The sequence below is a fragment of the Mesocricetus auratus genome, unplaced genomic scaffold (assembly GCF_017639785.1).
Source record: "Mesocricetus auratus isolate SY011 unplaced genomic scaffold, BCM_Maur_2.0 Super-Scaffold_2245, whole genome shotgun sequence".
Lineage (NCBI taxonomy): Eukaryota > Metazoa > Chordata > Mammalia > Rodentia > Cricetidae > Mesocricetus > Mesocricetus auratus.
This window is the reverse complement of record NW_024429180.1, coordinates 34,508,414-34,532,660: the sequence shown is the minus strand read 5'-3', so window position 1 is coordinate 34,532,660 and position 24,247 is coordinate 34,508,414. Positions and strand designations below refer to the sequence as shown.

The window sequence follows — 24,247 nt, the reverse complement described above, 5'->3', positions numbered from 1 at the left end:
ATTGCACTGTCTTCTTTTTCTGTGGATAAGGCATCTTTTCTCCCTTGACAAATTCCGTTCAGGCCCTTGCAAGGGCTCAAGGGTGCCACAGAAGGCTGACTTTATGGAATGCACATTTTCTGCTTTTGCTACTGTAATTTCTCTGCCCAGTGCCATCTGCTGCCCGATTCTATTGAATTTATTACGGCTTAAAAACTAAAGATTTTTATGTGCTTATTCACTCATTATTGAAGCAGCCTGTGTTGCTTTGCTATCACAAACATGACAGCATGCAAAACTGTTCTTTCATGGAGATAATTTAGAAGAGTTTTAATGTTTGGCTAGTGGTTGGCATAGAGGGAAGGTGAAATAACTTTCTAGACAGCATAAACCAGATGCAGGGCTGGGCTGGGCTCCCTCCGTGGCCTCGGACTTTGTTTGTAATTAAGGTAAAGACATGTTGGGGTGCCTCTCTAAATAAGAGTTAATTATGATACTGAAGTCAGTGAAGTAAAACATATAATGTAATTTTAGTTCTAATTTTAATTTTGTGGGAGTAAAATTATAATTTAGCCTAGTGAGATTCCACTAGTTATTTTTTGTGAAATTTTAAGTGTATTCTGAAATTATTTGACAATTAGGGATAGTTTGGGGAGGGTGTTGCCATTTAACACAAAGTTAATCATCTGCTTCTATATTTTTGTTATCTTTGATATTTGTCTTTTTATTGTTTCATTTCTGCTGTTCCCTGTATTCATAATTTTGTGTGCTGGTATATTCTTACTCATTCTGGTTTTACTAATTTGTAAGAAATTCTTGACTAAATGTTCTTTTCAAGAAAACAAAGATCAGTAGTATAATTGATGTTTCCTTTGGCCATAAAAGGGCATCAGTCTATGGTCTGTGCTACCTGTCTCTTTGGTCCATTTAGTAACGAAGAAATTATTTTCAGAGTTATTGAATCTGGGTTTGCTGATTAGTTAGAATTGGTAAAAACTTACTGGTATAATTTTGTTGATCGTAGTTACTACTGATCTTGAAGATGGGACTTTGTTCTCAGTGACTACACTTCTGACACAGAATTGCATAAGGTTGAGGTTAGGCAAGGCTGTTTGTGAGAAGTCGTTATGTCAATCTGAATTATGACTAGGAATGTTAAACTTGTTAGCCTCAGAACAATTTTAGTGACTTTATTGAGATAGACTTATCTGACACACTGAACAGTGTGTAATCTGTCTTACTCTGTATGGGTTCTTCGAAGCTTGAGAAGTAGGCATATTGTTACTTCTTTTCACTAATGATTTTTATTAGCTATTCTTTCAAAAGCTGTGGTATTAACACTTACTGATTTGATATTGCATATATCAGCATGTGATGAATTTCACAAGCCTTTAAAATGTGAATAATGATGCCATTGCAGAATAATTTTCTAATTCATCCCAAGTGTTTCATGGTAGACTATTTTAGGAACCCTATTTGGAGGGTTTTATCCCTTGCTAGATGTGGGAGGAGATGGAGTGTGATTAATATCTATGCTTTTCCTGTAAACAAACCTATGTGATGATGTGGATTTCATCCTGTTTCCTTTGACTAAGGTAGTAGGAAGATGAACATCTTGTCTCTGTTTTTTTTGTGCAAGGATTTGTGTTGCCGTGTTTATTCAACTATGGTTAACACTGGCCTTTTGTAGAAAAGTTTTGTTACAGTTGTTTGTATACTTTCAATTCGGTTTGTAAAATTCTATTTAAAGTTATTGCACAAATAATTTTCATGTTTTATCTTTAACTAGATGATTAACAAAAAGGGTTTTAAACAGATTGCTTTAATTCATGTAGGTGCTAGATTTCTGTGTTTATTACTGGATAGATATCTTTTTCTATATTAAAATTTAATTTAATAATGATGTATATTTGCCATGTATAGCAAAAGTTACAAAAGGAAAGGGAGATATTATGTTCATTTATGGTAGAGCTGAGAAGCGCTTTCCTGGTTGGAGAGATGTCTCTATGGTCAAAAGCACTGGATGCTCTTTCAGTTCAGTTTCGGGTTCAATTCCCAGCACTCACATGGTGGCTCACAACCATCTGCAACTCCAGTTCCAGGGGACCTCACTCCAAAAACTCAGGCAAAACACCCAGACACTAAAAAATAAAATCTTAAGAAAAGGAAAGTACTTTTGGCTTATTTACCACAGCTTCGTGAGGTGTGATTGTTCTTGTCCACTTGTTTTAACTTGTGGAAACCGAGGTTCATTTTGTTTTATACTTGGTCTTCATTTATCATGATCCATTTATACTTCATAGCTAGTCCTGAAAGCTAGTGTAGGCGGCAGTGCATTCTGATTAGGTCGTAAGACTCCCTTTCACGACTGTGGAGGAGCGTCAGTGCCGCTCTAACGCCTCACTCCTTTGCCTTTCTTTGCATCAGTCTGAACACACCGCCTGGCACGAAAGTGAGGCTCTCGGGCGTCGTCGACGTAAAGAACGGATTCCTGCTCTTGAGTGACTCCAACACCACGGTCCTGGGTGGGGAAGTGGAGCACCTGATTGACAAATGGGAGCTACAGAGAGTAAGTATGCAGTAAGAATGGCTGAGACGTTGGAATGCCGGGTTTCTGACCGTTCTCGTGAGCGACTTGTCCCATAATGAGTGGTGGCGTTAGTGTTTTGTGTCAGAGTTATGAAGATAGAACGTGATGATGTCAGAGAAACTATCCGCTATGCTATGATTTAAACACAGTCTTCCTGGGGAGCAGGTGAAAGATTTCAGCACTTGTTACATTTTTTTCATGCTTTAAATGTTCTTTTTTTTTTTTTTTAGCCCCAAATGATTTTATTTAGAAGTACTTACAACTTCTCATTCACTCTTAATTTAGTATTTATTCTCAGTTTGATTAAAATTGCCAATGAATTGCACCTTGAAACAAACCAAGTTCACTCTACTTATACAATGAATGTCCTTAATGGGCTTTAAAGCATCATAGAAAATGAAATGCAAAACCAGATGTGATGGCTGACACCTATTATCCAGCAGCTTTAAATGTTCTTATTACAGTGTCTTGGCAGGTTTGAAACTTGTCAGTTAAGAGGAGGATAATTTTAAAGTCAGATTGTATAATTTCTCAACATCCCAGCTAGTCCTTTCACTTAAAACCATTAAATCAGGTAGGAACTTACTCATTTCCAACACATAGACACTCAGACATGCACTCTTACACTCATCCCCATGGCAAACACTGTTCTACTGTCTCCATGAACCTGACTATTTTAATAACTCTTCAACATGTACTATTATAGTATTTGTTCTTTTGTGTCTGGCTTATTCTGTCTGTATGAGATAAGTAACATGTGTCAGAATTTCTCTCCTTTTATAGACTCAGTAGTATTCCATTGTTTATACCACATTTTGTTTATTCATCTGTCAGTGGGCATTAATGCTGTTCCTATCTTTTGCTCACTGTAAATAATGGTGCTGTGAATATGGGCTCCTCCCAGTTCTTTTGTATGCATCCCTGTCAGATTGCTGGCTTACGTGGTAATTTTGCTTTTATCGTTTTAGTAAGGCTGTGACGTCTACGCGGGTTGTCTTTTCAAGTAGCTATTGTCTTTTGGGTGCCATGCGCATTTCTCCAGGGCTTAGTGATGCGCAGTCTTCTCCTGAGACTGTGTTCTCCACTCAACTCTCTGTGCTGTGCTTTCTGCATTGTACATCAAGCAGAAGCCATGACTTACTTCTTCCCATAGGAATAGCTGTCTTCTACGACATGTTGTGTTGGTTTAGTATCGTTGTATTTATATGTTGACCAGGTTGCTCATTGTATTTAAAGGGGGATTAGGGCTGGCTCTTTGTACCTTCATCAGTGTAAGGAATACAAGTCCTCTAAGTCGTTTTTAATTTTTCATGTTAACAAGAGCTGCTAATTTATGTTAGCTTTTAAAGGAAGTTTTAGTATGAATTAAATTGATTTATCGCTGTTTACATAATCCTTTCTTTGTAACTAAATGGAAACTGAGAAAAGGGCCCCTAGATAATTGTGTATATATGTTGTGCTTATTTTCTTTTTAAATTGAAGAGATTGATAACGTACATGTAGATTGTGAAGAAATATGGCATCTCTATACCATTTTTGTTTTCTTTTGCTCATTAAGCTGATGTTATGGTTGCCATTAGCCTTATTACTCACTCTGCAATGTACATGAACTGTATAAGAGATTTACATAATTCAAGAACTTTGGAGTATGTTGAAATGTATTTGGCAGATTTTTAAAAATACTTTGTGACTCTTTTACATTGTATTTTCATCACAACACCTGTAATGGTAATTTAAAAAAATGCACACAAGATTAAAGTTTAGAAAGTATACTTACTAATGAGCGCTTAACGGGTGCTTGTTAATAACTTCAGTGGGAAGGATAATTGACAGGAATCCTATTTAGTTTCCTTTGGCCCTGTAGAAGGACCTCACAGTCTGATAAGAAGCTTTTGGTAGGAGATAGTTTTCTTCTGCCCATTTTCACAATACATTGCTGTTTCTCTAGTTCTAACTGGGCAAGCTTGAAAATAAACTGAAACTGACAAGAGTTTGGCAGCTTGTGTCTGTTAAATAATAATCAGAGGCTGTGCAGTGACTCAGCAGGTAAAGTGTTTGCCTTCAAACCTCAGGACTCGGGTTTGATTCCTGGGATCTACATGGGAGAATTGACTCGTGCAGGTGGTCCTCTTACCTCCCTCCATATGCCTGTGTTTGTGTGTTTGTGTGTGCCTGCACATACCCACAAAGTATAGCAAAACTTTTAAAGAACCCTATTGGTTGAATATTTCTTCAAAGTATGAATGATGTACGGTAATTTGACAGAATGTTATTGAGTGACTTTCCATGTTATGAACTATAGTAATATGACATTTAAAGCACTAGAAATCACCTTCAAGCCAGGCGGTGGTGGCGCACGCCTTTAATCCCAGCGCTCGGGAGGCAGAGGCAGGCGGATCTCTGTGAGTTCGAGGCCGGGCTGGACCAACAGCCTCCAAAACAATACAGAGAAACCCTGTCTCGTAAAAACCAAAAAAAAAAAAAAAAAAAAAAGAAAAAAGAAATCACCTTCATCAGTAATGATTTTTTATTTAGTAAGTATTATCTCTAAGAATTTCATTTTTGTAGAAAAATGTAAGGCATTATTGACCTCTTGGTTATGTACTTCCAAGTAAAACTGTTCTTGCCAGGGTTTATTTTCTATGAATTGACTGTATTTGGGGTGTTTTTTGTCTCCAAAGGACAACAACTTGAAAACTATTTCTAAAAGTTAAATTTGAATGTATTTTCATCAGGAGAGTTGATGAAGGAGCCGTTGCCAGGTTACTGAAATAAAGAGTAGAGAATTTCCTGTTGTGGTTTGAAATACTTTAAAGAATGCTGCTGTTCTTTCTTGGGACTCTATGTTAAGCAGTGTCTCTGGTGCATTTGCATTTGGCTAGTGTGTTTGCCTGTGATTTATGCTCTATGACTGATTGTGTTTCTAAACAGAGCTTATCAAAACATAGTAGAAGCAACATTGGAACTGAAGGTGGCCCACCTCCTTTTTTGCCCTTTGGACAGGTAAGGACTTTCTTCTGGTAGGTGGACTCAGTCAGGAAAGAATGTTCTTCATTGTGCTCAAACTGCCTGTGGTTTTGTGCTGAATTATTTATTTAAACGCTGTGGAGATACATGGAAAAATGAAGTACAGGGAATGTAATAATTTTGCTGCTACTCCAAAGATTGAAGCAATTAAGAGTTATGTCTGAAGAGCAAATTACAGCAAACTAAAATAGGTTAATTAAAAACAATTTTTAAATGAGAATTTTAAAAGTAAGGAGATAAAGTATGCCAAAATTTTCCCCAAAATTCTTTTCTTTAGCCTCCAGCCAATTCTTCATCTCGGTTTTAAACTACAGTAGCTGGATTCTTCTTCTGTAGAAACTAAATATCGAGTCCTTAATTTTTAACACCTTTTCAGTTTTCTGTTGCTGTAACAGAAACACTGACTGAGGCAACTTTTAGAAGGAAGAATTTAATTGCGTTTATAGTCTCAGAGGGTGAATCCATGACTATCACATCACAGCAGGAAGCATGGTAGCAGCGGACTAGCATGGTGCTGGGGCAGTAGCTGACAGCTTACATTTTAATCCTCTAGTGTGAGGCCGAGAAAACTAAGTGGGAATGGCGTGGACTTTAGAAACCTCAAAGCCCACCCCCAGTGACACACTTCCTCCAATAAGGCCACACCTCCTAATCCTTCCCAAACAGTTCCACCAGTTGGGAACTGAGCATTCAGGTGTATGAGCCATTGGGAGCCATTCTCATCAAACCTCCACGTCTTATCTAGTGTAGAGGCACTTTGAGGAAGATCTTGAGTTGGCCTGTGTCTGTGTCTTCCTCTATACACAACCTGGAGTTTGTTCCCAGCAGTCTCTTTAACCTTCTCTCCCTTCCCCCGTGATGAGACTTAGAGGAATCCCTGTGTCTTTTGGCTTTGCCTTTTTGCCACCACCAAAGTTTTTAACAGTATTTATTCTGTACTTTTCTTAGAGAATGCTGGCTGGAGTAAAAGTGAACTGGGCACACAAAAGTAGAAAGCTGAAGTAAACATTTATTTTGGATTTTGTTTTGTTTGAAATTTTGATATTAAAAAGGTATCTAGTTGGTTCAAAGATATAGGATAGAATCAGTTGATTGGAATCTTCAAATAAGTTTTATGAGCTCTACTCAGAATTGAATTAGAGTTATTCCTGCATCATGTGCATTTTTTAAGTATGTAGAAAACATGTTTCCTTTTGAAAGCGATTAGGAAATAGGAAGTCCAATGTGTGGTCCATGTTATTGACATTCTGCCTGTGATAAAAAGAAAAATTACTATTATTATAGTAATTTATACTTTAAAATAATAATTGATATATCTGTAAAAAATTTTTCTGAAACATTTGTAAAGTTTCTTTCTTAAATTACTTAAGATATTAAAAGTGACATTTCCCCCCCCAGAGATACTTAATGACTTAATTGTTGTCCAGAATTTAAAATGTGTATTGCAGTTTTAGAGGGCTAGGCAGTATAACAAAGGTTTAGTTTCGACGACAGTGTTTATTTTTTATTCATGCTAAACAGTCTTGTGCAGCATATTACAGCATTGTAGGTGGGCTAAGACTATAGTGCTGGCTCCATATTGATATAAATAGCGTGTTTATTGGAGGAAGCCTGCTGTATTTGTGTAACACACTTGAGAAAATTTCCTCTTCTCCCCTTTCTTCTAATTAATGAGCTGGGGGGAAAAGCAAACCCAAAACAAAACATGCAAATAAAAAAAGCAGTCACAGTAGAGGACTTTACTGCTGTGGAATGAGAATTTAGGAATGTTTCCAGACAGAGACACCATTGTTAAATTATGAGATTAACAGTTGAAACTTGCAAAACTGAACACATAAAACTTTATATCTTATTTGGTGCAAAGAGTATGTTTTTTGTCTTTGTCTTACAAGTTCACACACATTTTGTTACATGTTAACATGTACCGTCTAACTCATGGATATTGTGGTGTGATGCGGAAATTGAACTTTTAGTTACAAAATCAAATTTATGTGTTTTAGCTCATGTAGACAGCTTGAAATTTACAGCTATTTTAAAGTTACTCCTTTAAAATGAAACTTGGCACTTTCATCACAGTATGTTTTGTAAATATGTGGCCTCATTCAAGTGATGTACACACACACCCACACACCCTTTATATTTATTTAAAACTTACGTTGTAATCAGCTTTCTACTTTTCTTCTTTAAAATCGGTTGGATGGAGTGGTATATTTGCTCTTACCAGTGATGAGAACTATAAACATTTCTTTTGAAGAACTAGTTGTTTCTATAGAGAACTATAATTTCTTTTGGGATTCCCGAATGGTATGAATTTATTTTTCCAGAAGTGTGCATCTAATGTCCAAGTGGATAGCAGAGAACTTGATCGGCGGAAGACATTACAAGTCTCGTTGCCTGTCAAGCCTGCGAGTGATAACGATGAATTTGAAAAGCAAAGGACTGCTGCAATTGCAGAGGTTGCAAAGAGCAAAGAAGTAAGATAATTTTCACAAATCTTCCCATTGCAATCTCTGTGAATTATTCATGATCATTGCTCATTTTCACATAACTAATTCCCAGTGTCGTCATCTTGTTGTCGTTACATACGGGAGAAGTAGAAGAATGCTGTCCTCTGGTGATTGAAGCCTGCCTGTTGGATCCTATGTTCTTTGTCCAAGTCATCTTGGCAATTCTAGTAACTATTTCTGTTAGCAAGTCATCCATCCCTGTGCCCCCTTTTCTTTATTAATGAAATAACTAAACACATTTTTTCTTTTACATTATAGCAGAGGGTTTCTTGTTTTTAGTTGCGCTAGTTTCCACTTTCTCAGAATATTCTCCCTCTTTAATACTTCTGAAAAGTAAAACTTTTGAGGAATGAATTGTAAACCGGGATTAAGTAGCATATAAAAAATGTCTTGCTAGTTTATTCTTATGTTAATTACAGCAAATGTTAATCTTAGGACTATATGTGTTTTTGTAATGTACTCCTGTCCATGCTTACACACACCCTCTATCTTACACTGTAGTTAGCTAAGTAGTTTGTTTTGAATTTCTTGCTTACTTGGACAAGTTTTTTTTTTTTCCCTTTGTTGATTGATTTTTCAGATTTTGATATGAAGTTTTGTGTTTGCTGGTTAAATTTTGGGTTTGTTGGTTGAATTTTTTATTCACTAATATTGAAATGGTTTCCTGCATTCAGAACACAAAGAAGATTTGTGAATGATCACTTTTCTATTTAATTTCGAAGCTTCACCTGAAAGCTTATTGATGTTCGGTTGTCTCTCCTTTTTTTTTATAACCAGTTCAGAGTAGGCCTGAACACAAGGCTCTGGAATGGGGCACCCCAGAGCATTAACTTAACAATTCAGCCCAGTCCTGACATGAATTATGAACTTTGTGTACCCAGTTTCTTCATCTGTGCAATTTAGGGGCAATAGTGAATGGCCATGGGTGCTGTATGGTGTATACTTGGCCATCTTTGAAACATCTCCAGCTGCCCCCACACACCACACAAATTATGACACTCCTTTGTGTCAATAATCACTAGTGGTGGCATACTTCAGTGTGCTCTTCATTCAGAGAATGGAACTAATTTAAATTTAGAAGAAGATATTTGATATAGCCCGTTCTGTTGGTTCCCATGTAGTTCAAGCATTCCTCCTTAGGGTTTGTTTACTGTGGTTGCAAATGTCTATATATTGGAGAATACAGTTAGCATTATAATGTACTTCAGTTTTTACATTATAATTGATCATGTGTTTTCTTCACATGTATAAATAAAGAATCACAGCTTTCAAGGACTGAAACATTTCCAAACTCCTCAGTGTGAGATTGTTGAAAGCTCTAAATTAACTAACTCCACACTTGTCCAGTGTTACCCAACAGTAATTTATTGAGTAAACTGACATGTAACATAATGGGTGATCCATATTGTAGATAACAAGACATGCAAATAAATTTTGCACATCAATTTTACATAGGCCTTATTTATATATACACAGGCTATATGTATAAATAAGCCTTGGGATAATGGAATTTTTTCGATGATTTGGAGGAGGTGAGAGAATTAGCTATATGTTATAGCTAAGGAAGAATACCCATGGAACAAGAAAGCTGTAGTGAAGGCTATAAACAGGAGCAGATGTAAAAGAAGCAGTGATGTGGTCCTGTGCAGGAGCGGGGGTGAGGAAAATAGGAGAGATAATGAGGCCAATTGCAGGAGCAGAGAGCTACATAAACTAGCTAGTTCAAAAGCTGTGTTTGAGCTGAGCTGTGGTGGCGCACTCCTTTAATCCCAGCACTTGGGAGGCAGAAGCAGGTGGATATCTGTGAGTTCGAGGCCAGCCTGGTCTACAAGAACTAGTTCCAGGACAGGCTCCAAAGTCACAGAGAAACCCTTCTTGGGGGGGGGGGAGCTGTGTTTGGCTGTGCTAAACACATTAGTTCCCATCTAATGAGCTTTGCATTATATTTATGTAAACTACATTTTTAATCAGTAGTGAATACTTTTATTTTTGCTGAAAATCCATAGACACAAAACTGAATAGTGTTTGTTCGGTAATATGCCTTTCATTTTTGAAGATACTATTTTACCTTGAGTTTTATAGAATTTAGCATGGTATTCAAGAAATAATAAAAATTTTGTCCATTATGTATGTCTAGCATGAATTTCATTTTTCAGATTCTATTTGGCATTTTTATCTGGTTCAAGGTAATTTCCCAATGTTAAATTAAGATGCTTCTTTATTACATATTACTTAAAATATATTTTAAACAATTATCCTTTATAAAAATCAATTTTTAACTTTTATTTTTATGAAAAATATCTACAATAAATATAATAAGATTTTTCTTTTGATGATATTCAATAATCAGCTGTGGGATGCTTTTCAGCCATGATCTTATATCTTTCCAGTCAATTATCTTTATAGCCCATTTTTTCCATAATTATTTCAAAATGACAAAAGTAAGATTAAATCAAATTTGAAATTTATTCAAATAAGTCAGCAAAATAATGAATATATAGACTCATGCTTTTATATGTAGTTTGTAATAAATGGTATACATGATGAATATAAATAATGAATTAATAAACAGATTTCAGTCTTGTGTTCATGTTATATTTACTTTCTCAATTTATATAATGATAAGACTGTGACATACTTCAATTGATTATTAGCCATTTTAGTATTTTGTTCAAAATAACCTTGATTAGTAGATGGTTCTAGGTCCTGGATCCAAGACATATTCAAATATTTTACTTAGTAATTTGGACAATTAATCTTTGTTATTTATGTCATCTTATTTCAGTCTATATTGATGAACATAAAGGTTTGTTTTGATGACTTAACTAAGATCTTGTAGTTTTTTTTTTTTTTCCTGCCTGAGCTTGTAGAAAGAAAATATTATGGCTTGTGGATATTTATGCTCTATGCTACTTATAAATATTTGTTATTTTTTTAACTTGTGAAAAATAATTAAGCTTTGAAATCCATTAATTTTTCCTGCTTTTTCAATAATGTCTTGGTTTGTATGACTATTTTAAAATACTAATTACTGTTTTCTGTTTTATTTTTCTCTTATCTAAAGACCAAGACATTTGGAGGAGGTGGAGGTGGTGCCCGAAGTAATCTCAATATGGGTTCTGTCAGTCACCGAAATAAGGAGGGGTTACAGAAGGAAAAGGCTTCCAAATCAGAGAACAAGCATGAAGGTGTCTACAGAGAACTGGTAAGCGTGACAGTCACTCCCAATACAAATACCCCATGCTTTCCTTTGTTTATCTTTAAATTTATTTTTGAATTGTCAATGGAACTTTGCTACAGCACAGTTCTTCCTTGTCTGTTAGTGTGGAAACAGTGAGTTGGGATGTTGTGTTACTGTGACAGTTTTTCCATAGCTATTGTTGACTTTTGCTGACCTGTGTAGATCTTTTCTGCCTGACCTGGGATCTAAGACCTGAAAGAACGGGGTGGACTACAGTCTAATGCTCTAGACAGTTTTCCTTCAGTTACACGACTACAGCAAAGAAAGCAATGATCAAGGAAGGTTGCTTGAGTCCAGAAGAGCATGATTCGAGCAAAACATGTAAATGAAGTCCGGTCAGCACATGCTAAATTTGACCGAGTAGCCCTTTCCCAGGACTTTCTCGGGGTAGAGCAGTTTGAAGACACGTGTCTCTCATGTACTACTGACTTTCTGGGAAAGCACAAAAACAAGGCAGAAGGCCATATCCATGTTTGGGGCACACTGAGACCAGCAATCAGCAATGTCCTTGCACCAGATTTGGTTCTATAGCTACGTGCTGATACCCAGCAAGAGTAACGGTGTCTTATGAATTGAAGGCAAATGTTTAACATAGGAGTATGACATCACAAAATGCACCTGAAGTAAAAGACTGTGCCTTTTTTCCTGGTGCCTCTCTCGCAGGGCCCCGAGGCATTGTTCACCATGAGTCATTCTTTTGACTGTGTTCTGACAGCTGTGAATGAAACTTGAGTTAAGGCAGTGAACTGTATGTCTGACTTTGTCTACAGTCGTTACTGTAGCCGTCTCTTCCTTCTTTCCAGGTTGATGAGAAAGCCCTGAAGCATATAACTGAAATGGGCTTCAGTAAGGAAGCGTCGAGGCAAGCGCTCATGGATAACGCCAACAACTTAGAAGCAGCATTGAATGTACTTCTCAGCAGCAATAAACAGAAGCCTGTCGTGGGCCCACCTCCTAGAGGTACAGTTCATGTGCCAGCTCGATGAGTGATGGGCCAAGGCTGAGCTTTGTGCTGTGACTGAGGGCTGTGGCGTCAGGTAACACTGTGGTTCTGAGAGCATGCAGCTGGGAGCCGCTGAGGTAGTTGCAGGCTGCTTCCTGTGAGTGTCTCTTGTCGCTGTATGAACTGTATCTAATAGTGCCTTTTTAGAGGAGCTGTTTCAAGTCAGAGAAGAGACTGTGATGTACACTAACTTCTAGAGCTGCGCCATTTTTATAAAAAAAAACTTATCAAAATTAACCAAACACTACCTTGTACTTGGTTTTTCTCTTTAATCATTCACATGGTTAGAAGTGGTATCATTTGAGAAACAGATTGAGAAATAACCCTGTATGTACGATTAAATAACCGTACATGCGCATTTAAGTATGTAGAGTGGTATTCTAAATGTTAGGTAACTGTGTGAGATAACTTTAAGTTGTAGCAGTGTTTACAAAGTTTTATTAGGCACAGCTATAATACACTAAGCTTGAGTAACTTAACATTTCTTTGTAGAAAGAAAATATTTTAAGTTAAAATATTTTTAAATTAAAAAAGTGATATATTTTTCAAGCCTAAGATCCATGTTACTTGGCAAATCTTGAATAGATCATATTGAGGAGTAGAGGTGCCATTTAGTAGCCTTATTAAAAGTATTTGTATTGGACGAGAAATAGAATTCACTGAAGACAGTGAGAAGAAATGCATGTACAGTGTAGAAGATTTCTGATTGTATTTTAATGTGGTTTCTCCTTCTGTTTTTCACACATTATATATGTATGTATGTATGTGCTTTTAAACCTAAGGTAGAGGGAAGGGCAGGGGACGCACACGATCTGAAGATGAAGAGGACCTAGGAAATGCAAGACCATCAGCACCAACCACATTATTTGATTTCTTGGAATCTAAAATGGGAACTTTGAATGTGGAAGGTAGGCTAACTTAAAATAGATTTAAAACGTACCAATATTTTAAAAAAGACTAACCTCACTTGGAGTTGTACAAAATGATCTCTATCCAGAGTGGTTGTTTAGAATTTTTATAGTGAATTTTGTTTGAAAAAACACAGGAGAAAGTTTTAATTGTTATAGTCTAAAAACAAATGCCAGCTTACTTTGCTCCTAATTGCATGTTGAGTAATACTACAGAACTGCTCCACCCACAACTCTATTAGACAGCAGAGTTAGATGTGTAAACAGATGGTGGCGTTGGAAAACTTGTTGCAGCATAACTTATATCACATACATCATTTGTAAAATTGGTACATACTGTAGGAAAATGTTACTGAGAGAGCATGCTTTCACAATATAATATTTCTTCCACATGGTGTACTGTAATACTGAACATAAATACTGGAAGGAGAAATAGGCATGTTAGATATTTATCTCTACAAGTGTAGAATATGGTAAATGTTTTGAAAAGATTAAAATTGGTGTTTCTTTCAGATTTATTTTTCAGTTCAACCAAATAAACTTGGAAGCAAAATGCTTTTTCTTTTCAAAATGCTTTTAATATAAAATTGAATGTCTGTATTTCATGAAAACAAGAGTTTAGTGCTATATTTTATATCTTATATGTAATTTATAAATTACATGTATTATATATAGAAGACTCCTTGTCCTGTTTGGAAAATTTCTGTTAGACCAAGACAGTTTGTAAGGGTAACATAGGGGAGAAGAGAGCAGTGTTAGAAAACTGATCGCTTACTTTTCCACTGCTGTGTAACAAATGACTATACAGTCTGTAGCTACGGTTTGGGGGTGGGGTGGTGAGCTCACCCAGCATCAAGTTCCTCTTACAGGCTCACTTGCTGTGAGCTGTGGAATCGTTCTTTGCAGGTGCAGGACTAATGTGCTTTTTTCTTGCTTCTTATTCCCGGGGCTGCTGTCATCTCGTATGAGCAGGCTTCAGGTTGCATGAGGGCAGGACTTAGGCAGCATGGTTTTTTGTCTACATGGTCAGCAGGGGAGTCTCTGCTGTGTCCTCACATCTGTCCTGACTGACTTCTTAGTGTTCTTAACCCAGCATCATCCTTCACAGTGCCCATTCAGACCTCTCGATGCCCCTTATCTCTGACTCCCGTATTCCCATCTTATGGTGACTCCTAAATCATGAGTTTGCTTTTCTGTTTCTTTTTAGTTGAATTGGATATGTAACCCATCTGTGATTTGGCATATGCAAATGAAGTATTATTGTAGTTTATAAGTAGTGCCAGATCCTAGTGATTATCACAGTAATATATCTTCTGCTAAGTCCCCTTATTTTTGTTCATTTTAAAGTTTATATTAAGTAAATGATAGCATTCACTAAGCAAATAATTAAATCCTCTTTAATAAGCATTTCTAAGCTCCTTAGTTTGTTTGTTTTGTCTCATAAATGACAGTACATTTTCAGGCATATTTGTAGTCTGTAATAATGTTTATTCCTTTATCTAAAAACTTTATTACTAAAATAAGGCCAACTAGTTGTTTTAAATGGGTTAGGCAATGCTTAATCCAGGCTGATGTGAAAACACTATTGATTTACTGTCATTGTTGTTAATATTGCTGAGTAGACACTAAGTCCATCAGCTGCAGCTTTTCCTCCCAGACTCCAATGATGTTGACACCATAGAGAAGAGATCCATGATTCCACACATTGGTGTAAACAGATGCACAATACATGAATTCGTTCACAGACAGAAATCATGTTTACAGAGGTTTTCTCTGTCCTTTTGGTCCTGATTTCATGGATACAGTGAAGACAGCAAGATTGATGGGAGAGCTTGATTTGTGGTTGCTCTCAAGTGTATTTTTTTAAACATACTGTTCTGTTATTCTTTCTCTTGTTAGTTTACTTCCACTAAGTGACAGTATTCTTAAGTGAGCTGGGGCTTCTAGGAAACAGCAGTGGAGACAAGTGACTGAATGGGTTTTCCTATAGTTTTACAATTTCATTGTTTTCTTTTAATTGCAGCTAAAACCTGGAATGTATGACTAGGAATTTTCTCAGATATCTTACATTTTAAAATGAGATCTTCCTAGGTGGTGGGGAATGTTGACCATTTTCCTAAGAAGCATCTAGCAAGCTTTTCAGGATAGTCTTCATCACATTTAGTGGATTGGGATTTTAGAAGAGTGCTATGATCTGCTGACTTGGCTTGAGTTCCTATCAGCATTGGTGTTTGGGTCTTTATAGAGGCTGATAATGAAGACTGGTCGTGATTCAGTGGTGTGTAGCGTGAAGCTTCACTTGGTAGTTAGCATTTGCTCGATATGTGTGTGGCCCTGAGTTCAGTTTCCAGTAACACACATACATAACACACCACACACAGACACAGACACATATACACGCATGCAAACATTCACATGCATAATTCTAATACATCATTGAATAATGAAGCTTTTTCTAGTATTTGTGTTTTGTTTCATTTAACTTCACTTCAGGCTATATCAAGAGTTTGTTTAGTTTTAGGATTCCCCAAAGTCACGATTAGCTTAGCAAGTATCCTCATTTGGTTTCTGGTGATGTGATAAACACTATGACCACAACAACTTGGAGCAGAAGGCTTTATTTAATCTTACCATCTATTATGAAGGCAGGAACTGAAGCAAAAGTATAAAGAAATGCTGTGTACTGACTTGTTCACTCACCGTGCTTTCTTTTATAAGGACACCTGCACAAGGATGGCACCACCCACAGGGAGCTGGGCCTTCCCATTGCAGTCGCTAATCAAGAACACGTATCACAGACTTGCCTTGGTTCTGGATGGTCTTCTTGTGTCATATTGGTTATGCTATTCTAAACCAAAATTGTGAAACCCAAAACATTACAAAATATGCAACTTTTTTGAGTTATTGTGCTGTGATGTTGAAAATTTCACGTCCTTATATAGCAGACAGTAGTCAAAATGTAGGTATGCTAAATGCACTGGAATATTTATACTTACAGCCCACGCCAAGTCATATAACTATGCTAAAATACAGAATACAAATATTCCCAAAAATATTTGTTTGAGGAGTATTTACCATGTGTCAGATTCTGTATAGTATTTCAGATGTTTTAAGAAAAAGTCCTCCTTTAAGTATAAAGTGTGTGTTTGTGTGTGTTAAATATAATACAGGTTTATAATGCATTTACTTTCATATCACATGTAATTCCTCTAGAACAGCCAAATGTGCTATCATTTCTTCATTTTTATGCTTAAATACTCTATCACAAGTAACTGATCATTTCTTAGAGAATGTCTTCTAGTATTAGCTTTATAAACCTTTTCTCAGAGCAGGCAGCTGAAGCCGGCCGGGGCTTTATCCATACTTGGCAAGTGCTTGAAGATTGAGCTCCATTTGCAGTCAGTGATGGACTGTGACCTGGAAGTGTCAGTTTAAAAAATGCTTCCCTTCTTAGGTCGTTTCTCAGAGTGTTTGTCATACAATAGAACATCTAGTTTCTTGTGGTTTCCAGCCTGCATATTTTAAGAATCTTAATTTTTTTATATACATTACCTATGTAGTTATTTTCTTAAACTAGTAATTTAGCTAGCTGTAAGCTACATACATCTCTGGATTTTACTAGCAGCCAAATCCCAAAAGGACTTAGATGTAAATAGTATATAAAATACCTTGAAAAGAGATTGTAGAGGTCTGTGAGTTCCTTCCAGACTATGGCTTCATTAGCTTACTATTATTAGTTACGCTCTTAATTCAAAATGGTCCAAATGTACATTCTGAAGTTTTGAAACTTTCTGTATGGATGTTATATATCAAATAATTGAATATTTGTTACTTGAGGAAGATTACCCCTGTTGAACACCTACACAGTGTGTTGGGCCCTCCCACAGCAATCATTAGTCAATAAAATATCTCACTAAATTTTGTGGCATAGCATATAGTTTTCTCTGATATTTTATTAAATATGCATTTATTTTCTCAGAATGCTAAAAATTCAGGCTTTTCTTTCACATTTAGTTTACTCTCCCAAGATTTTCTTCTCTATAAAAAGTGATGGATGATATTTACTGAGAACTGCTGTGTTCTTGGAGCCGTGCTAAAGGCTTGCCAGCACTAAATGATATTGTGATTTCCATGTGACATAGAGTATGCTTGAAGAGAGAAAATGTCTAAAGACCCGGGATTTGATTTATCTTTTGCTGTTATTTAACCTAAATCTTCTGTAGTGTGCTTTAATATTCTTACCTTTAGAAGGCAGAAGAGAGGATGGAATTTTCTCTTTTACCCTTAGCTTAGCAGAGGTGAAAGAATTAAACAAGCAACTTAAACTTGGGACTTTGTTTCATTTCCAATGTTTTCAGTAATTCCTTGGGCAAATATCTACTGAGTGTCTCCAGTCTGTGGTTGTAAAACACTGGAGAAACAGTTATGAGTAAGACTCAGACAGACTCTACTTGCAGATTGGCTAAGGTGTAAAAATATTCCCTATAATCTCCTTTTCTCTTAATGTGTCTATGTATGTATCTGTATATATAACACATATACATATGTATATATACAGACATGCATGTAATATATATGCTATATATTCCAATATCCCTAAATTGATATATTAAATGAAAACACTACATATATATATTCCTAAATATATAAAAAAACTGCTCAATCTGTAAGAATGTCTGTGTGTATGAGCAATTATGGAAAGATGCCATGAATTTGAATGAGGGGTGGGGGTACATAGGAATGGTTGGAGGGAAGAAAAAGAATGGGGAAATTTATATAATTAATCTTTTAATTAAAAAATTCCCCAAATCAGGGCTAATCAAAGCTTTTATAGTAAAAACAAAATATGCCAGAGTAAAGGGATAAAACCTGCAGCACTGAGCCGAGGGAGGCAGTTCTTCTCAGACTTGGAAAGGTGCCATAAAATACTGCTAATCCCAAAGTAGACTGCAGCCCCAAGTGAAGAACAGGAGCATTTTGTTGTTGTTTATGGAAATGTGCACAGAGATGCCATGCATCATACTAAACAGTAGCCTTGACACTTTAACAGTGGCTGTGGGTGATAGGATTGCTAAGGGCTTCCAGTTTCTAACAATTGTAGACTATATGGATGATTTTTATATAAAGAATGCTGATATTTTAAGTGTAAAACAACATTAAAGTATGACTTATTTTCAAACGTTCCTGAAGTTTCTCTTTTGTAACTTTGCAATCAAGTTTTTATTGAAGTACTCTTCCTACCCTACTTGCAATAACAAACAAGCAGAAGAGTAAAGTTAATATTCTAGGTAATGGTGGGCGTTTGTGGCAATGAGAATGTGTAAATAGATACAAGCTTCTTATCCAAGTCACAGGTGTTTCCTGGATGTCCGTATATAAACTTATTTACATAACTGTAATATTTATGATGTCATAATAATAATAGCTAATATTTACTGAGAGCTTACTAAAGACCAACTATTCTATATGTTTTACATATGTTAAGTTTTGAAGTACATTATTTATTTGTATGTTTATTGATTTTAAGATAAGACTCAGAAAAGTTTATGTTTTGCCTGAGATTATAGACCTAGTAAATGACTGACCTATCATATGACCCTCTAAGCTATGCTATCTCTAAGTGCTGATGCTTAAAGCTTTTAAATGTTAGTCCAGTTCTTAATAGTGGTTTTAGTTTTTCTTCTTGGAAATAAAAATATTAATTTTAGGTCAGGAATCACTAGTCCTGGTATTGAAATGTATCTTTCAGCCTTCAGGGCTAATAAAGGGCTTTTGCACTTTCTGAATTTTACCAGAATGAATGGATGTAGGTGGTAAACATGTCATCAGTATTCTCTGTTCTTCTGGAGATGCAGATTGACAGATTGAGAAATCAAGGGCTTTAGCTTTAGTAAGATTTAGTTGAGCTCTGGATTCTACATTTTCAGGCAGATTTTTAGTTGTGGCTCATTGCTTTGAATCTTCACTTGCAACATAAGAATAATAATATTGTGCTCTCAAGATACAGGTGTAAGTAGTATGTTCACAGTCAGGTTTTTAAACTTTTTTTCCCTTTCATTGAAAATAGCTATTTTCTCATATAATATATCATAATTATGGTTTTCCACTTCCTTTCACTCTCCCTTAAATATAAAATAAGATAAAATAAAACTAACATGTTGGAATTGTACAAAACAAACAAACAAACAAACAAACAAACAAAAGATCCCAAGACAAGGCACAAGAAAGAGAGAGACCCACTGCTCTGCACTCTCAGGATCCCATAAAAATACTAAACTGGAAGCTTTAATATATATGTGAAGGACCTGTAGAGTTAAAAGGGAAAAGAAAAAAACATATATATATATATATATATATATATATATATATATATATCTTTACATGTAAAGATAATTTTTTTAAGATGTAGAAGATTCCTAACATGAAATTATGAGACAAGAAATCCCCAAAGATGCCATTGAACTCATTTTCAGTTTGCCGTCTAATTCTAGGCATGGGGCCTACCCTTTAAGAGTAGTCTGTTGCAAAAGGAAACCAAATTTTCCTTGCTAGTGGTTGTCATTTGAGGATTTCTTTGGAGTTAGGCATGGGGGTGTGCGGTCTCTCCTTTCAGCACTAAGTCTGGGACTGGTGCAGACTCATGTAGACCCTGTGCATGCTGACTCAATCCCTGTGTCTGAATCATGTTGACTTAGAGGGCCTTTTGTGGATCATACATCTTTTCCATGTCCATTTTGACAAGGTTCCCTGAGACCTGAGGGGAGGGATTTGATGGAGACAGCCCATTTAAGGGTTGAGTTTTCCAAGTTATTTCAGTCTCTGCATAATGTTTGGGTGTGTGTCTGTGTTTATTTTATCTGTACACGATGAAGCTTCTGTGATGATGCTGAGCATAGCACTGATCCATGAATATAGCAGAGCATCATCAAGAGTCATTGTACTGCTTCTTTCCTAAGAACAGGACTATTGGGCTTCACATTAGGTCTCAGGTTCTTGGTCAGCCAAGCAGCGTTGGTGTGGGCCATGTTGTGGAGCGGGCTTTCAGTCAAATCAGATATTGTTTGGTTACTTCTACAAACTTTGTGATACCATTGCATAGCATGTCTTGTAGGCAGGACACCATTGTAGATCAAAAGGTTTGCAGCTGGCTTGTTGTTTACACTTCTCTTTTGGTAGCCTACAGAGTACCTTCCTATTTACACCAAATATGCTAGTTGTAGGGATGAAGGCGTCATGTAGGCATGATTTCAACATTATTATAGTCAGTGAGTCATGTGGATGTTGTCTTCAGCAGTGATCCCTTCTTGTCTATTTGTGGAGAGCAACATACAGTCTTGGCAAGGCCTGGATTTTTTGTGGAATCCCTTTGGCTAACAACTCAATTAGATGTAACCCATTTCCAAAACTGAATGCTTCATTTGGTGGCAAGAGATGTCTGGTCGGGACTATTGTCTTTCCCATTGTTTAGTGATTTCAGTTAGATTACCTTTCTATGTATGTATTTTAGGAAGCTTTTATTGTATTAGGTTCCACATTACTGTTCAAATAGCTTGTAATTTTAACTCTTTGATATCCCTCCCTTCTATCTCTCTTTCCTCCTCCTCCCCACTTGGTCCTCCAGTTCCAGCCACCCTGCATCCATCTGTAACTATCTATTCTATTTTCCTTTCTAGAGAGATCTATCCATCCCTCCTAGTTTCTTTCTCTATACCTGACCTCTGTAATTCTAGGAGTTGTAGCTTTGGTATCATTGACTTAACAATTAGTGTCTACATGTAAGTGAATATATACCATATTTGTCTTCCTGGGTCTGGGTTACCTCACTCAGGATGCTAGTTTTTTTTCTAGTTCCATCTGTTTACCTACAAACTTGACAGTTTCATTTTTTTAACAACTGAGTAATTCTCCTTTGTATTAATATATGACATTTTTGTTATCCATTCTTCTGCTGAAGGTCGTTTAGGCTGACTCTAATTTCTGACTATTAGGAATACATCAGCGATGAACATGCTTGAGCAAGTGTTACTGGGATAGGATGGAGCATCCTTTGGTTATGTGCCAAAGAGTGGCTTAGCTGGATCTTGAGGTAGATTGATTCACATCTTCCTGAAGGACAGCCATATTGATTGCCATAGTTGGTTGCAAAAGTTTTCACTCCCACTAGCAATTCACTAGTGTTTTCCTTATTTCACATCCTAGCCAGCATGAGCTGTCTGCATGTATGTTATTGATGTTGCCTATTCTGACAGGTATAAGATGGAATCTCAAAGTAGTTTTGATTTGCATTTTCATGATGACTCAATGTGTTGAACGTTTAAATGTTTCTCAGTCATCTGAGTGTCCTCTTTTGAGAACTTTCTGCTTAGGTCTGTACCCCATTTTTAAAATTAGGTTATTTGTTTTCTTGATTCTAGATTCTTGAGATCTTTATATATTTTGAATAGTAGCCCTTTACTGGGTGTATAGTTATGTTGGAACACAGTCTGTGAATATAGTTGTACGAGGAAAATTCTGGGTGCTTATAAGAAAATTCCAAGAATACAAGAGTTTTGTGAACTCAGTTTCTTTAAAACATAGAATGGTTCTTGGAATCTGTTTTTGTGCTCCTCCCAGATGTAGCAGATAGGAGTTTATGTCAGATTATTCAATACACCTGGTTATTGTTATTTGTTTATATGTCTGGGAAAAATATGAAAGGTTCAGGTGATCTGATGGGAATGAGAGTAGAGAGGAAGGGGGACTGCAATAGGAGTTCTGCTACAGAGCTGGGGAGGACCTGGAGTCCAGTTTGGAGGAGTGGAGGGAGAGGTAAAATCTGTAATTAGCCTACTTTCTTCCCTGGCCTGTGTGGCCTGAAAGTTCTCTGGGAATGCCTACTGGAGTTGGAGGCTGCCATAAATCAACCAGCTGGGGCAGAGGTGAAGAACTTAGCCTGTCTCCTTAACTGGCTGAAGTGCACAAAGTCAGATGTTAATGAATTTCAAACGCTCTCCAGGTAGGAGTTCCAAAACGAAATGATTAATTCTGGAGAACAAAGTACACCGGGTTACCATAAAATGAAGGGTTAACTGCTGCTGGAGATTGAATTTTTTGCCAAGAAGTATTCATATTGTAAGATATCTGTTTAATTCAACATCCTCAATACTGATGGAAGAAGTTGATTTTTGACAATAGATTTGTTCTGAATGACTCTTGCATTTAATATCATGGTGCCATCACCATTTTAATTGCTGTAAACATATATTTTGAAATTCATGACCTGGTACAATAGTAACATTTTGTTTCACACCGACTCACAGCAACACTCTTTGATAGCCCTTTTTTCTTTTTAAGCTTTATTGTATTCAAATTTTGAATACTATTCATCAGATTTTGGTAATCTTTCCTATATTCTGTTACACAATCTTAAATATTGAATTGGAAGCTTTAGGACAAAAAAATAGCATCATTTACTTCTGCTTATGCTACTCTTTGGTATTATTTTCTTCTGATCAAGTTTTAAAGCTCATGAATCTACTCTTTCTTGTACATAAAAGCATTTTGGCATACTTATTATTGGAGGGGTTGTAGATTTAGTGTCTGGTGCTGTTGGTGTGTCACAGTTTGGATTCCTGATTCTCTGTAGGAGTGGCAGAAAGGACCAGTATTCTGACTACACAACTGAAGCCACACCTCCCCGTTGTTACTCTTCTTCTTCTACTCCTTCTGCTTCTCCTTTTTAGACAGTGATGGGAAAGTTTTTAAAAAAGACTGGGTCTAAAGCCAAAAGAGAGATTTTGGTATTTTTTTAATAACGCAGTTTTCCATTAACTAAAGATATACCTCCTAATTCCAGCTGTAGCCTAGAAGGCTTTGCTTTTCTTGGTTTGTAATCATCTCATGGCCATCAAGTCTAGTTGAACCTTCTTTCTCTGTGTTTATTTAGCATCTGTCTGTAGCCCAGGGCACTGAGGTACCGTCGTGATAACCTACTTTTTTTCTAATGTTTTTGACCATCATAGATATCAGTGACCCTGACTAAAATAATTTAAGAAGAAAAAAATAATCCTAAATATAGCAAGCTTAAAAGCCTATTCCCCAAATACATTTTCATATCTAGCTGATGGCAAATCAACCGTCTTCATATTTGATTTATCTTGGCAACAGAATTTTTCTCAGTTTATGCTACAAGAACCTCACCTTGTCTTGTTAATTGGGCATCCGTGTTTCTGCATTATGATAGTGTGTGAAGATTGCTTGTCTGGCACTACCAGAACAGTCAGCATGGCCACTGCCACTTTGTTCCCCAACATGCCTTTCTGATGGGCGTGCTCGTCATATGTGTCACCAGTATTCCCTCTGCTTGAAATGTGTATTCCTAGAAAAATGTAATGTTAGCAAAAAGTCTCCAAAACAGTTAGCGGGCTGGAGAGATGACTCTACAGTTGAGTGCTTGCTGCTTTTCCAAAGACCTGAGGTCAGTTCCCTCGAAACTGCTTGTAATCCCAGTTCCAGGGCATGTGGCCTGTGTAAGCACACTCCCCTCCCCCACATAACATAATATATTTACATCCTCTCCCATACACACAAATGCAAACTTTAAGAAGAAGCATTTTAATTGAGTATGATTATTAAAATAAGACATTTGAACATGTTTATCAGATAGGTATTCTTGGGGGAAAGTTTCTTTTAAATATAGTTGGCCAGCATTTGAAGCCTTGGGTATTTCTTTTTGTCACAATTAATAGACAGTTGGCCTACATGTAGAAACTTACCTAGAAAATAATCCTTTTTTACTTTACATGTCATGTCCAGTGGACCTGCTTTGATGACTTTTTGAGTTTTCTTTTATTAGCTTTATTTTTGTCTTGCCATTTTGAATCTCGATTTAGAGTCTATGACTTAGCATTTTTAAACATCTCCTTTATTCTTGTTGACCTAAGTAATTTATCTGACAACTCATTTGCTTCTAGTGAGTGTTGGAAACAGATAGAGACATATTAAGTTGGTGTT

General features: G+C 36.4%; 1 protein-coding gene across 4 annotated transcripts in view; it reads left to right on the top strand.

Annotated features, from left to right (window-relative positions):
* Tdrd3 (tudor domain containing 3) overlaps nt 1–24,247 on the top strand; it is a 134,151-nt gene that overhangs the window by 64,981 nt on the left and 44,923 nt on the right. For all 4 annotated transcript variants that reach the window (XM_005070920.4, XM_013114079.3, XM_005070919.4 and 1 more), the window contains 6 exons: nt 2,407–2,548; nt 5,501–5,572; nt 7,921–8,070; nt 11,168–11,308; nt 12,148–12,304; nt 13,130–13,255. In XM_005070920.4, coding sequence (XP_005070977.2) covers nt 2,407–2,548; nt 5,501–5,572; nt 7,921–8,070; nt 11,168–11,308; nt 12,148–12,304; nt 13,130–13,255 — 788 coding nt within the window. The remainder of the gene's footprint in view (nt 1–2,406; nt 2,549–5,500; nt 5,573–7,920; nt 8,071–11,167; nt 11,309–12,147; nt 12,305–13,129; nt 13,256–24,247) is intronic.